Source organism: Pseudorca crassidens, chromosome 8, assembly GCF_039906515.1.
Source record: "Pseudorca crassidens isolate mPseCra1 chromosome 8, mPseCra1.hap1, whole genome shotgun sequence".
Taxonomy (NCBI): Eukaryota; Metazoa; Chordata; class Mammalia; order Artiodactyla; family Delphinidae; genus Pseudorca; species Pseudorca crassidens.
The window spans coordinates 17,690,282-17,705,689 of NC_090303.1; the positions used below are offsets into that span (position 1 = coordinate 17,690,282).

The 15,408-nt window shown below is 36.1% G+C and overlaps 1 protein-coding gene across 3 annotated transcripts in view; it reads right to left on the reverse strand.

The window, feature by feature from the left end:
• Nucleotides 1-15,408, reverse strand: part of BCAP29 (B cell receptor associated protein 29) — a 40,519-nt gene that overhangs the window by 24,317 nt on the left and 794 nt on the right. For all 3 annotated transcript variants that reach the window (XM_067745950.1, XM_067745951.1, XM_067745952.1), the window contains 4 exons: nt 12,212-12,312; nt 6,509-6,659; nt 5,254-5,389; nt 424-532 (listed from right to left, as the gene is read on the reverse strand). In XM_067745950.1, the coding sequence (XP_067602051.1) occupies nt 424-532; nt 5,254-5,389; nt 6,509-6,659; nt 12,212-12,312 (497 nt within the window). The remainder of the gene's footprint in view (nt 1-423; nt 533-5,253; nt 5,390-6,508; nt 6,660-12,211; nt 12,313-15,408) is intronic.

Genomic DNA, 15,408 nt, shown 5'->3' on the forward strand with positions numbered 1-15,408 from the left:
ATAACCAAAATAATAAGATAAGATAAATAATAATAAATAAGATAAACAATAATAATAAGCAATCCCCCGTCATTGCTTCTTTCAAAGAAGCAATATACTATGACGGAAAAATGTGATTCATTTCCAAACATGTGTTTACAAGCAACTTTTCAGGAACATAGCTCTTTTGCTAAGGGAGGAACATCTGTATTTACAACACAGATCTGAAACACCTACATGTTTGTATGTATAACAGAGCATGTTTCTCTTGGCTGAAACAGTGTTTTATCTCCATATTCGAGCAGGAATTTATAAATAGGTCACTCTTGGTATTTTAGCCAGAAGAACATTTAGCCATGATTTTGTTTTAGGAAAAACAGTGAAGTGTAACAGCATAAAATATCACAATACTTTTCCTACTTTTGTGCATGCATACAACGTTACCATCTGAAGCCTTCTTTAATTCAGTTTGCAGTTTTTCCTTATCTTCTGCTAGTTTTTTATTTTCCGCTTCCAAAATGTGTTCTTCTTCCTTGCCATGGTTTTTCAAGAGCTATCAGAAAAGAGAGTTATAGAAAGAAGTAACATTAGATTGTAATAGCCATTCTTTCAGGAAAAGAGATGAACAATGTATTTTAAATTATTGATCTTTATTTTATTCTTTGTCCTTTTCAGTATTTTATACTTTTTTATAATGTAAACTTCTGTTAGCAGAAACTTGATATTTGGCAAACACACACAAAATTTCTTCTATGACTGAAATCTCTGAAATGAAAATAACAAGAGTTTCTAGTTGGGCTACAATTAAAATTATATTTTCAGGGACTTTCCTGGTGGCACAGTGGTTAAGAATCTGCCTGCCAATGCAGGGGACCCGGGTTCAATCTCTGGTCCAGGAAGATCCCACATGCTGCAGAGCACCTAAGCCCGTGTGCCACAACTACTGAGCCTGTGCTCTAGAGCGTGCGAGCCACAACTACTGAAGCCTGTGCACTCTGGGGCCCATGTGGCACAACTACTGAAGCCCGCGCGCCTAGAGCCCGTGCACCGCAACAAAAGAAGCCACTGCAACAAGAAGTCTGTTTACCGCAACGAAGAGTAGCCCCCGCTCACTGCAACTAGAAAAAAGCCCACGCGCAGCAACGAAGACCCAAGGCAGCCAAAAAAAAATTGTATTTTCAAAGGTATTTAGATAAACAATGTCTTTTCTTTAATTGCGTGATGTTACTCTAAGGAAAAACAAATAGTTCTGGGGACAGTACTACTTGGAAAGCCATTATGTTCCAATGCAGAGCTGTCTACTCAGACTAGTTCTATATAGACGAATTCATAAGAGAAGAATATAATGGTGTCAGGATAGAGATGGGTAAGTGGAGAATAACAGGGCCATCTCTTCACCTGGACAATTCTACCTAATTTTCATTGAACAGTCTCCAAATTACTTTTATTCGGTTAATCCTTTACGACGTTCTTTATTATTTTCAAATCTATTCTGGCTTTTAAAATGTTTATGTTTGTAGCTTATCTTTTCTAGACAAGAAAAATTAAGATCTGAATAGTAAAATATTTGACTAAAATAAAAACATCATGGGGTAAAAATTTCATAATCTATATGTCTGGATGGAAATCATCGTTAATAGAATGAAGACGCCGACTTAGCAAAAAGAAATTGTAAGATGTTAAGTTACCAAGAAAGGCAAATTAGATTAATGTTTGAAAAACAGAACATGTATATACTGGCATGAGTTATTTGACCAAGTAAAAGGCAGCAATTTGATACGGAAAGCTTCCGTAGTCAGGTAAAAAAGTTAACTCAGGACAATTTAAAACAGACTGACACAGTAAAGAATTTCTACTGCAGGGTGATTCCTTTTCTAATGTAAGCTGATATATTAAACAAACAAAACAAAGTTCTACTGAGCATGCTACTACTACATGCAAATATTTTACAGTGCTATGTACTATAAGGAGTAAAAATGCAAGTATGGTCTCTGCTCTCAGGTAACTTCAATCTAGTGGAAAGGATGAGACTAGAGCATAGATACTGCAGCACAAGATCGTATACAATACTACCGTGTTATAACAGAGATTAGGCAGATCCGAAGGAGGAATTAAAGCTCGAACGAATATACTGTATAAATCCAAGAAATTTTTTTAGGAGGTAAAGGACTGAAGTACCTACTAAAACCGAAGGAGCCTCTTATCTCCAAAATTAAAAAAAAATATATATATATATATATTTTTAAGAGCAGGAACTAGGGAAAAAACCCTCCAAATCTCTACAAGTTTGTTGACCATTTCAAGTTCAAAACAATCTTAGCTGTTACTTCACTGAATTCAGTTAACACAGCCTCCAGTGATTACCCAAATTGGAAGAGAACGACTGAGTTACAGGAATGTTTACCCTGTCTGCTTGAATTATTATTGCCACTGACTTGGAAAAGTTGCATTTGGTGTCAGTCTTGTAAATAAGCTTTCATTACTGCACCTGTCAACTTGTTCAACTTTATTTTGTGTAACTTGATGCTGGAGAAAGACCAAGAGCCCTGGAATCTGAAATTCAATAGCTACCAGCTACAATAATACACATGTTCACTGTCCCACCCACCTTATCCCACCTTGGTAAGTGGCTGGGAAGAAAACAAGTAAGAAGTAAAGCTCTGTCACTGTTGTTATACTAAAGCAGTTAAATTAAAAGTTAATTGGTCTTTCATAATTATTTCATTAACTGAATATCGTAACAGAAATGCGTCCCAGGCACCATCTGCAAGTCCTTTCATAGGTTAGCATACGATTGAAGGGCACGGAACAATGTGGTTAAGAGTGTGGATCTTAGAGGCAGCCTGCTTGGATTCAATCCTTAGGTCTATCTCTTATTAGTGGAATGATCTTGGGCAAGTCGCTTAACCTTTCTGTGCCTCCATTTCTTCATCTATATAATGCAAATATTAACAGCATCAACCTCATAGCATTGTTGCAACAATTGAAAGAGTTAATACCTTACTGTGAAGCCTGTGAACAACGTTAGCTATTATGTTATAAACTTGAGGCCCAGAACAAATGAGGTGACTTGCCCCAGGTCACAAGGCTAATTACTGGTAGATTTGGGACTGGCACCCAAGTCTTTTGGACTTCAGGGTAATGCACTTTCCATTAGATAATGTATCTCTGATAGAGAACGAAGAGATGTTTTAGCAATTTTATCCTTCCTCAGCTGGTATTTCAAAACCTACATGAAGTATCTTGAAGTAGAAGTCATCTTTGACATTCTGATCTATGGTTAATCAGTTACACTTTGGGCACTGACAGTATTTTTATCCAGCTTGCAAACTTTCTCCCCACTGTGTACTCGCTTTAGCCCAGTATATCTATGCACTTATGATCTAGGGCCACTGACTGGGCCACAGATATGCAGAAGCAGGGAACCAGGACAGCATGGAACCAAAGGAGAGGAGAACAAAAAAAGGGAGACACTGTGGCGGATCAAAGAATCAGTAATCATGAAATAAATTTCCTTGCAAGTTAGTAACTGGTTCTGAAAACAATCCCAAAAGAAATGCTTTGAGGAACGTGCTTTTTCTGAAGGACAAAACTAATTTAAGTACATTAATTATGGTATATATGAGAAAAATCATAGTACCAAAACTACAAAAACACTTTCCATTTTCTTGGAGTTCAAGAATAAGAGGAAAAAAGCAGTGTTCTATTAGTAGTTACAACTCACTACTTTAACATGATAGGCATGGTAAATCAAGATCGGTACATGGTAAGTCTACAAATACTGGCTGTGTGCTTTTGAGTTTAGCCACCATATATTAATAAAAGCCTTGAGGGGTTTGTTTCGTTTTTACCATTATGAAATGAGATCAAAGGATAGAAAATGAAGCAAATAATATTAAGGTACAAAATAAGGCTGACTGTGCTGCTGAAACACTACAGTGACGTATATTGCTTGTTTCTGAATACAGAAATACCGACAGCTTGATTTCCAGACCTATATTTATGACAACGGGAAAGTTACATGACATCTATGGATCAATGCTTTTTCAAAACAGAACAAAATGAAGTAAAAATATAAACCGGTGCTTATTCTCTAAAAGTTTCCTTAAAAGATGCTGGTTATAATCTACCCAAAGAGACATTTTTGAATCCTGTTTTTGTAGTAAAAATAAGGTAGACGTCATCAGTAAAACATGGGTTTCTGAATAGGTGACCATGACACTGTAGTATCAAAAATTTTTTTTGCAATGAGTTTTGACTTATTTCATAGGTTTTAGAAAGATTTATATTGTACTATGTAACAGCTAACTCATTTAGCATTGATGAAAGGTGATGCTTATAGTTCTTTCTGTAAGAGGCTGGGCTTTAGAATTTAGGATCACAATACTTTTTACATAAATATAATTTGATGTAATATATAATTGACTGTAATTCATTAATTTATAATAGGGAGATAATCTTATTGCATTATGCTAGGAATTCTTTCTTCAAGAAAAGTTGTTTTACTTCTGAAGGTTCCACTGATTATTTTTTTCTAAGAAGCAGAATTAGGAAAACTTATGGGGCTTAAAATGAACTGAAAACACTCAAGCTATGAGATCTGACTCCTAAATTTTAAACCTAAGAAAAAAATACCCGAAGTAATTTTGTATCTTCCATTTTTCCATTCGTTCTTCTTTTTACTTAACATGGAAAACATCAGTATCTCATTTACACTCTCCCTGAGTAGCCAGGGAAAGACAGCATAGGGTTCTCAAAGAAGAATTATCAACAGCATAACCAAATTAGAAACTGAAAATATTATATGCAGTCATCAATCTATATCAACTATTTTCGTCTGCTTCCTACATAATCATCATTTAAAGAAAACAACAATAACAACAAAAAAAACCACACCAAAAAAACCAACAGGAATTCAACTGAAAGGGAAATGGAAACATAATAGAGACTTATTAGAACTTGCTTTAGGTTATAATGTAAAATTAATGGTAATGAAGGAATTAAAATTCGTATTCCCAGAATACTGTTTTCTCCTTGAATCATAGGAAGTAGGTCCAATGGCATTAATCTACTATGGAGGGAAACTGTGAGAACACACAAATTTAAAGATAATAAAATACTTCTGAAACAATAATTTTGTAGAATATTGTTATTTATGGTCATTTTCTGCTTATATATTATGAAAATGCTCTTTCTGATGCTGAAAAATAATAAACCACCCCTTGGGAATACCAATAACACTTACACCAGTTTTTAAGAAGAAAATTTAAATACCCGTTTTAGTCTTTCATTCTCTTCCATGAATTTTTTGGCAGCCTGGTTAGTATTTTCTGCTTGAACTTTAAGTACTCCTTTGTTTGACAGCTCTTTTGCCAGCTGAGTAATAAGGGTAACCAGACGTCTCAACACTCTAAGAAAATGAAAAAAATGTCAGAGTAGTGTGCAACTAATCACCAGGAACAGTGACTTTAAGTAATAATTATCCAGCGACTCCCCTTCAGGTGTGGGTGTGGTGGAGGGAGGTGATGTTTACGGAAGGAAGATATATTTTTAATTCAAGTCTTCCAGTCAAAACAAGCCTGTGTCTCATTTCTTTGGAATCTTCGTTAGAAGATTAGCATTTGGAATGCAGGTTCAGTGCTACTTATTAATTTACTTATTTTCTCTGTAAAGGCCTTTGGCCAGGACGAGAAGAAACAGAATTCCAGACAGCGTGGCAGGGCCAGTAAGAGTTTTTCCCCCTCAGCAAAAAATTTAAAGAGCATTTTGTGAGGCTGGCTAAACCTAAAAACTGCTCATTCACTTCTACTTATAGGTAACTTCCTTTGTTAGTAGTAGTAATCGTTATCTTCATTTATTCATTCAGCAGATATTTCCTCAGGAACTGCTAAGTGTTAAACACTGTGCCAGGCACTGGGGACATAGCAGGAAACAAGACAGAGGCCCTGCTCTCAGAGTTTAGGTTCTACTTGGGAAGGCAAGAATTAAAACAGTATTTAATTGCAATCACGAATGACACTTGAAAGAAAAGCATATACATTACACATTCTATGGGAGTGTACAACGGAAGACCTTCCTACTTTGGGGGAATGATGGTCAGAGGTCTCAGCTTTCCTGAGAAAGGGGCTAAAGTAGAAGTTAGCCCGGGAGAGAGGGAAGGAAAGAGTATTCTGGCAGAAGGGGAAGCTGGTGGGAAGATCCTGAAGCAGTAAGGAGCAGGGTACAAAACAGGAACTTAATAAATATTTGTTGCAAGAATGGATGAATGAATGAGCAGCGAAGGGCAGTGTGGTTGGAACGTGGTGTACACGTCAGAGCAGCAGGCGCCAGATCATGCAGGGCGTTATGGGCCTATAGAACCTACAAGCCACAATTATTATTTGTTATTTGGATCTGTCATCTGAGTTCTTTCATAAAGACGTTAGTATGCTAAATAGTACAGAAAAAAAACCAACTATAGTATAGGTAGAAAAAATGAGAAAGAGAAACACAAATCATGTTTTTAAATTGTGCTTTTTAAAAAACTTACAGCCAGAAAAATAATGAAAATCCAGTAATGTAAAGATTTCTTTGAGACCTAAAAAGTTTCATCTGTGTATGTTCATAGGCAGCAGGTCTGCTGGCTGAGCTGCTTTCAATGGCATGAGTTGAGGAATATTTTCTTACTTCTCTCACAGCATCTATCAGAGAAAAAGAGGGAATATTACTTTTGGCTTTTAAGAATATAAGGTTATTATTAAAACGGGAAGCAGTTTTAGCACAACTGACCTAACTGTTAGATAGTGGACTTTAGCTAGGGACTCTCTTTTTGTCTTTCCTCTACAATACATGGGAGGGTACCATGCTCAAAACAGATGCTCTGTAAGTGGATACTGGTAAACTTTGAATGTTAACAGTATTTTGCTTTTTTATTAGTCATCTAGGACTTACCATCACTGCACTGTCTAATCTCTAGCTACATGGCAAACTATTATCCTTTACTTTTTTTTTTGGCTGTGTTGGGTCTTTGTTGCTGCGCACGGGCTTTGTCTAGTTGTGGTGAGCGAGGACTACTCTTTGTTGCGGTGCACGGGCTTCTCATTGCGGTGGCTTCTTTTGTTGCGGAGCATGGGCTCTAGGCAGTGAGCTTCAGTGTTGTGGCACGCGGGCTCAGTAGTTGTGGCTCACGGGCTTAGTTGCTCTGCGGCATGTGGGATCTTCCCAGGCCAGGGCTCAAACCCGTGTCCCCTGCGCTGGCAGGCGGATTCTTAAACACTGTGCCACCAGGGAAGTCCACTTTGTTAGTTTTTATGACTGAAAAATATTCCATTGTACAGATATACCACATTTGGTTTATCCATTCATGAGATGATTTGGATTTTCTCCATTTTGGCTATTAAGAATAATGCTGCCATGAACATTCACGTACAACTTCTTGTACTGACATAAGTTTTCATTTCTCTTGGTATATACCTAGGAGTGGAATTGCTGGATCATATGGTAACTCTATGTTTAACTTTTTGAGGAACTGCCAAACTGTTTTCCAAAGCAGCTGTACCAGTTTACATTCCAACAAGCAGAGTATGATGGTTCCAATTTCTCCACATCTTCATCAACACTTGTTATTTTATGTCTTTTTGATTATAACCATCCTAGTCGGTATGAAGTGCTATTTCATTGCAATGATAGTGAGTTTTCCAATTGATATTTTTATTTTCCATTTTCTTTAATTCCTTCCAGCAATGTTTCTGTAGCTTTCAGCGTTGTGATCTTGTACATCTTTTTATAAAGTTTTTTGTAAGGTTTTTAGGTTTCTTGGTATATTTATAAAAGGAATTTTCAAAAATTTCATTTTTGAATTATTGATTATAGGATAGAAATACACTTCATTTCTGTATATTGACCTTGTATTTTTTGATGCCACTATATTTCTTTGACACAGTAACTTTCTCATAGATACTTTAGGATTTTCTAAATAAACAATCATGTCATCCGCAAATGACTGTTTTACTTTTTAACTTGCAATCTTTATGCTTTCTAGTTTTTGTTGACATTATTATCCTGGTTAGAAAATCTATTACTTAATTGAATAAAAATAGTGAAAGTGAATATCCTTGCTTTGTTCCCAATCTTATGGGGCTAACTTTCAACATCTGACTAAGGATGATGCTAGCTCTAGGTTTTTGTAGATGTTCTTCATCAGAATGATGAAGTTTCCTTCTATTCCTAATTTGCTAATTAAAAAAAAAGATTCGATGTTTGTATATATTGTAAAATACCACAAGTCTAGTTAACATCCATCATCATAGTTACAGAATTTTTTTTTCTTTTCTCTTAGCAATTTTCAAATATGCAATATAGTATTACTAACTATAGTCACCATGCTGTACATTACGTCTCCATGACTTATTTATTTTATAACTGGAAGCTTGTATCTTTTGACTCCCTTTACCCATTTTGCCCACCACCCACCCCTGGCAACCACCAATCTGTTCTCTGCATCTATGAGCTTGATTTTATTTTTTTAAAGATTCCACATATGAGTGAGTTCATACAGTATTTGTCTTTATCTGTCTGAGTTATTTCACTTAGCATAATGCCCCAAGGTCCATTCATGTTGACACACTGGCAAGATTTCATTCTTTTTCATGGCTTAGTTATTTCTCAGATTGCCTCAATATAGTAAGAGCATGCCAATCACTACAAAACAAAAATAAACCAAACATAACTCATAAAAATAATTCATAATACTGTGAAGATCATTACTCATTGGCAATTAAACAGGAACAATACTCCTGGATCCATTATGCAGAAACGCTAAAGATTAAGCACTATCAAAGAATAAATATAAATAGTCATAAAAACCCATTTGTAGAATGAATTGCTTGCATAACAACGAAGAGAACATGTATGAAAAGTGGGATGGGGGCAACGATAAAGGGAGGGTGTGACAAAGTCAATTTTCTATAAGGCACACAGAGATAGTCTTTTTTTGGATCACTTGTGGACGCTTTCAAATTCCCAAGATGCATTTGTGCTGACACTAAACATATTCTCCTGGGTTTCCTACTTCCTTTCTGCCTATTCCAACGTGCTAAAACACACACAGATGCACACACACTTTTCAGTTAGTATTGGCTCTAGGAATGTTAACACCTTGTAATAATTACCTTATTAGACCAACAAGAAAAAAAATTCCAAAATAAAAGATGAATTAAGCTTGAGTAATTCAAACCTACTGGGTTTACATTACTTACACCAGTGTTGTTCTAGTGCACGAGAACACCGGACTATGTACTTTACATATGTAACTGCATTTTATCCTTCCGACACTTCAGTGAAGTACGTGTTATCCCCCTGTTCTGAGATGGAAACACTGAGGCTTCACGGATAAGGCCCTATCTGCCTGTCTTTACCATCCATGGTTAAAGCTCCTGCATTAACCATCCATGATGTTCCTATTCTCTGGGAATTAATTACTCCCTCTGCCCACAGATGTAGGCTCCAGCCAGCAGTCATGATTCTGCTCTGTGACCCTGCCCCTGGCCATAGCTTCTCAGATGAGGATTGGATACCTGGTGCTAGCTGATCAGATTTTTTCCCTTAGAATTGGAATTGGGATTCAGAAATGGCTAGTTAGGGATTTCCCTGGAGGTCCAGTGGTTAAGACTCTGCACTTCCAATGCAGGGGGCATGGGTTCCATCCCTGGTAGGGGAACTAAGATCCCACATGCCTTGCTGTGCAGCACGGACAAAAAAAAAAAAAAAAAAGAAATGGCTAATTAATCCTTGCATATCGCTAGATTGACAAAACTTGGCAGCTGTATGGTACCTATTTTCTGACGTGGGAACAGAGTATCAGAGTCTGTAGAGATGTGAAGTAGACCCAGTGAGAAATGCAGGGACACGAAAAGGACACTTCAGTTCCTAGGAGTTTGGCTTCCTTCCTTCCCTGGGCTGCTGTGGAACAACCCTGTATTTTACTTTAAGTTCCCCTTTCTTGCTCAAGTGAGCTGAAGTTCATTTCTGATATATGTAACCAAAAGAAGCTTGGCTAAAGTTCCCCTTCCTTATATGGATATGTGGCAGTTTTCAGTAGAAATTCTTGTGATAATTTTAGAGTTGGAAGGTCACAATACACTTCTAGAGATAGCAAGAGCTGCAGGGATTATTTGCTCTCTCCCTTTATTTTGCAAATGGATAAACCAAACTCAGAAAGGTGAAATGCCATTCCAAAGGTCATTTAGTTAGCTGATGGCAAAGTTGGTACCTGTTTTCCTTATTGCTTTTTACTCGCTTGGTGTTATTTCTTCTATGGCTGGAGATTCAATCAGTAACATTAATAACTTACCATGAGACAAATACATTTTGAAATGAGGCATAAACCCATTCATACCCTGATACAATTACCTACTCATACCTTCTCACACCAGTTAATCCTGGTTTATAAAGAGGATTCCACCCCAGAGGTTGGTAATATGGAATGTGAGAAAACATTTTCTCATAAGACAGTGGCATACGTGGTGGTTATGGCCCCTGTAAAACCTACCTAACCCACAACACAACTCGGAGGGAATTCTGAGGGAAAATACACTCTGCAATGGGTATCAAAAACTGAAGTGCCAAGAAGCAGCTGGGTGATCTCAGACAAGTTACTTAATCTCTCTGAGCTCAGCTACTCCTTCTAAAAAACATGGTAACTATTTCGATTCATGGAATTTCCATTTTGATAAGAACCTTAAAGGTCTACTTTTAGAGAAAAGTCTTGTCTGGACGTCACAATACCTCCACCAGCATCTGGGCAAATATAAAGGAGTTCTACCACCAAGGGACATGATCTGCACCCACGGCAAGAAGCTGAATTCACCCTGGCAGCAAGAGACAGATATTTTGCTCATCAGTGATTCCTACCGAAAGACCTACAATCAAAAGGGGAAATGATGGAAAAATCTGCACGTTTTTGAGATACTGAAACCCCAACCAAGTGGAAGAAGCTAATTGCATGCTGCCCACAAGCACGTAGACCCCAGACCGGCTGGAACCAGAACGTTGATGATGCTGTCACCCGATTACCTCACCACCAACCAGTCAGAAGAATGTCCACGAGCTGATCATGCCCTCTTTGAACCATTACTATAAAACTCCTCACTACCCAATCCAGGTCAGGACGCACAGTTTTGAGGCCATTTAGCGCACTGTGGCCCTCTTTGCCTGGCAAAGCAATAAAGCTATTCTTTTCCACTTCAAACAAAAAAAAGTCTACTTCTGATTTCTAATTTCTAAGGTACTTGTTATCATGAAAATTTCAAACATGCTGAAAAACTAGTACAATAAACATCCATATTCCACTATCTAGATTCAACAATTAACATTTTGCCACATTTGCTTTACTTGGTTTTTTTTAACCATTTGAAAGTAAGTTGTAACTATCATGACACTTCTGAATATTTCAGCATGCAACTCCTAAGCATAAGGACATACTCCTATGTCACAGGTGTGAAACTTTTTAGAGAAACTTTTTCTCTAAAGGCAAACAGTGAATGTTTTAGGCCACACCGTTTCTGTTTCAACTACTCCACTCTGCAGTTGTTCATGCATAGACATAAACAAATGGGCATGGTTATATTCTAATAAAACTTTATTTACAAAAATAGGCATTTGGTCTGCGGGCTGTAGGTTGCTGACATCTGCTTTATAATAATAACATTGTTATCACAACTGAAGTTAACAGAAATTCCCTAGGATTATGTAACAACCAGTCCATGTTCAAATTTTTGCAGTAGTCCCTAAATATCTGTGCTGTTGTTGTTTTTCAACCAGGATCCAATCAAGATTCACAGCCTGCATCTAAAACTCTTTTTAAGGTCCTAGTGATTCTACTCCTCTATTTGCCTCCCTAAGAGCTAAGCCCCTGGGTGCCTAGGACACCAAAATAACAAATGACTGTATAACTGGTAACTCTGAAAACTAGGCTATGCATCACTGCATTGAAATCTTAAAACAACAGAAAAGAGATTAAGAAGCACTGCACTCTGCTGCAATTTATGCTTGTGTGTATATAACAGTAATATCTATCAACTATTTATCAATATATCAATTATCTACTCCATACACTATCAATATACTATGTAATATAAAGTCAACTGTATACTAATGGCAACACCAACTTAATTAATTAAAAATCAATGTATACATTTAATAATAATATAAAAACTAGAGTTAAGCTTAGTCAAAGGAGGAATCTAATACTTACCTAGAAACAGAACAATCAATAGGACTATAATAGTAAGGAAAGCCTTGTTCCAGAAAGTTGCAATTTTACCCCAGACGCTAAATGAAAAAATCTTCTGCCATCTGTAAAGCAATATAATTACATCAGGTGTAAAAAATCAAAGGGACATTTTGAGATACTTTCTAAATACTGAATTAACATTTTGGCAACTGTGCAGCGAGTGAAAAGAATTACAGAAATTTAATTTTTTATGTCATACCAGAGAATTACCAATTCTTACCAATAAGAATGTCTCATGAAATAAAGAACAACCTCTTTCAAATTTAATAATAATCTGACATTTGATTATCTTCTGTCTGGTGGCTTAAATATTCTAAAGTAAAAATAACTTTTAAAGCAAATGTACATGATCAAAACCTTAAAAAGGAATTCTTATAGTAAAATATTAAATTGCTGATAGAAGTTATCACTTTATATCATAATATATATAATCAGGACAGTAACTCAGAAATAACAAAGATCTATTGTTCTAACAATTAACAACATTTCAGGAGTAAGAGGTCCGACTCTGCACTATTTATTTTAATAATGAAAAAAAAATACATGCGCTTTCAACATCTACTCCAAGTAAAAATGTTTCTCTACTTTTACCATACGGAAATTTAAAAAATCACTGAGGTATTACACATACACAGTAAAGAGCAAAAATCTTAAATATGTAGCGTGAAAGGGAATTCCCTGGCGGTTCAGTGGTTCGGACTCAGAGCTTTCACTGCTGAGGGCCTGGGTTCAATCCCTGGTTGGGGAACTAAGATCCCACAAGCAGCGCAGCGTGGCCAAAAAACAAAAAACAAACAAACAAACAAATATATAAATTTATATATGTGTATATATATTTAATATATGTATAGCTTGATGGACTTTTATGTGTGTATATACCTATGTAATTACCACCCAGATCAATATTTGAGAAAGTGAAATTTAAAAAAAAAATGAAATAGTCTAGATGGAATGAACAGTATAAGCAAAGACACAGAGGTACGAAAGCATGGATTATAAATGGCAAAGAGTGACAAAGTAATCCATCACACAACTGAAAGGGTAACAAACTTTGCACAAGGGCATTTTAAATGAGTAACACATTAACTGAGTCCAGAGGAGACATACAACGGTAATAAGCACTTAAGTAAATTTCAAATTCTTACAACTTAAAAAAAAGGTCTTACTTTATTATGTTTTGAAAACAACTCTAATAACCTTAAGTTTGGGGGAGACAGAGATTGATATCAATGCAGTTTCTTTTGCCTCTATGCTTCCATCCAAGGATACTATTCAAATTTTACATTACAAAGATTTGTATTTTAAGAAAGAGAACATAAGTGGCAATACCTTGATCTAGGTCCAAATGTAAATTCACATTTCAAGTAAATTGACAGTATAAAAGGGAACACAAAAGAGACCCCCTACACGGAACAATGAGCAGTTTATAATAAGGCTCCATTCAAGGCAAAGCTAATAATAGCTACTATATAGAGTCCTTACCATACTTCCCTTCTAAGCACTTGTACATGTTTTAGCTCATTTAATCTCCACAACCACCATATGAGGTGGATACTAGTATTACCTCCATTTTACAGATGAGGAAACTGGCCAGAGATGGTAAATAAATTGCCCAAGGGCACACAGTAACTTGCAGAGTTGGGATATAAACCCAGGCGGTCTGATCTCTGAGATGTGTCTTTAACCAGCGGGTATGTGAGAAAAAAGTGGACAGCCAAATTAAATGAAGACTGAAGACTTTTCCTTGAAGACTATGGTGATTACACATATGAAAGGTAAAAAATGACGTGGACACACACGTTAAGGACATATTGTAAATTATCTGTGTGCATATAACATATTTTTCTTAAGTATATTTGTCCATGAGGATATATTTATATAATGTATGTACATATACACAAATCTAACAGATACTTGATCAGGATAGGAAAAAATTATATTTGGCAGGAAAAAAATCCATAATTTATGCACGATTTTGATGGAGAAGAGATCAACTGACAAAGAAAATTTTTTTGCAAATTCTTAAGCCTTATCTATAATTCAGATGTTTATAAATAACATCTTTCTCTTGAATATAGGATTCTACTGTTGCAAGTATTACCAAAAAGCTTAACAGGGTATTAGTAAGGATTTGAAACAAAATCAACAGGATAAGAGATAGGGTGATGGAACAGAAAAAGCACTAGACTGAAAGGCAGATTCTAGTCCAGAATTTGCCACAGATCAGCTAGATGACCTCAGTCAGGCCACTTTCCCATAGAATGAATGGGTTGAATAAAATCATCTCAAAGGCCGCTTCCTACATAACAATTCAATTTTTCTTTTTGTAAGAAAGAAAATAGTGATGCTACAGCTGATAGACAAAAACAGAAGACTACCGGACCCTGAGTCAAGATAAAAACTTTCTTAAGTCTCTTCCGGTAGAGGAATCTTACTAAATTTCAGTGGGTTATCTCTAGGTCTCATTTATTTTCTTTTATGTGAACAAATGTCTTGCAACATTTTTATACAGGTGTATTTTATCATTCACACTATCCAGTCCTGAGGTAAAACTGAACTCCTAATAAGTGGGTTATTACAGGGGTAAAGTGAGCCAAGGCTTCGATCGAAATAGTACTGGAAGTCCTTCGAAGGTGCTTTACTAAGGAACTAATGCTAATGTATGGTTCTGATACTTTTCATATTTAGTACGTTTAATATATATTAATTCTGTGTGAGGATAAAGTGGTAAAATTGCCACTAAACGAACACTAATGAATTATGTAAGGCCAAAACTAAGAATCATTTATTGGCTTAAGTTTCCAAATGGTCATTCCACTGCCTCACCGAAACATTTCTGCATCATGCTGTGCTGTAAACAGCACTTATGCATTTACTTTTATTTAAGTTCACTGCTGTAATTCAGGGCAATAAAACGAAGGTAAAAGCTAACGACAAGACAGGTGACAAAAGTATGACCATTGCTTTATTACATCTGCAATCAAAAGAACAGAAAAGACGAGGCCCTTCCTATAGAAGAGAGGTGGAAAAGTTATTTGTACATATAATAAAACGTTTTATGTAATGTGATATTTTAATATGGTCATCATATATTACCTAATTGGTTTTTGAGTTTATTTCTGAACAGTGCCTTTTATATAAACAGCACTGAAACCTTT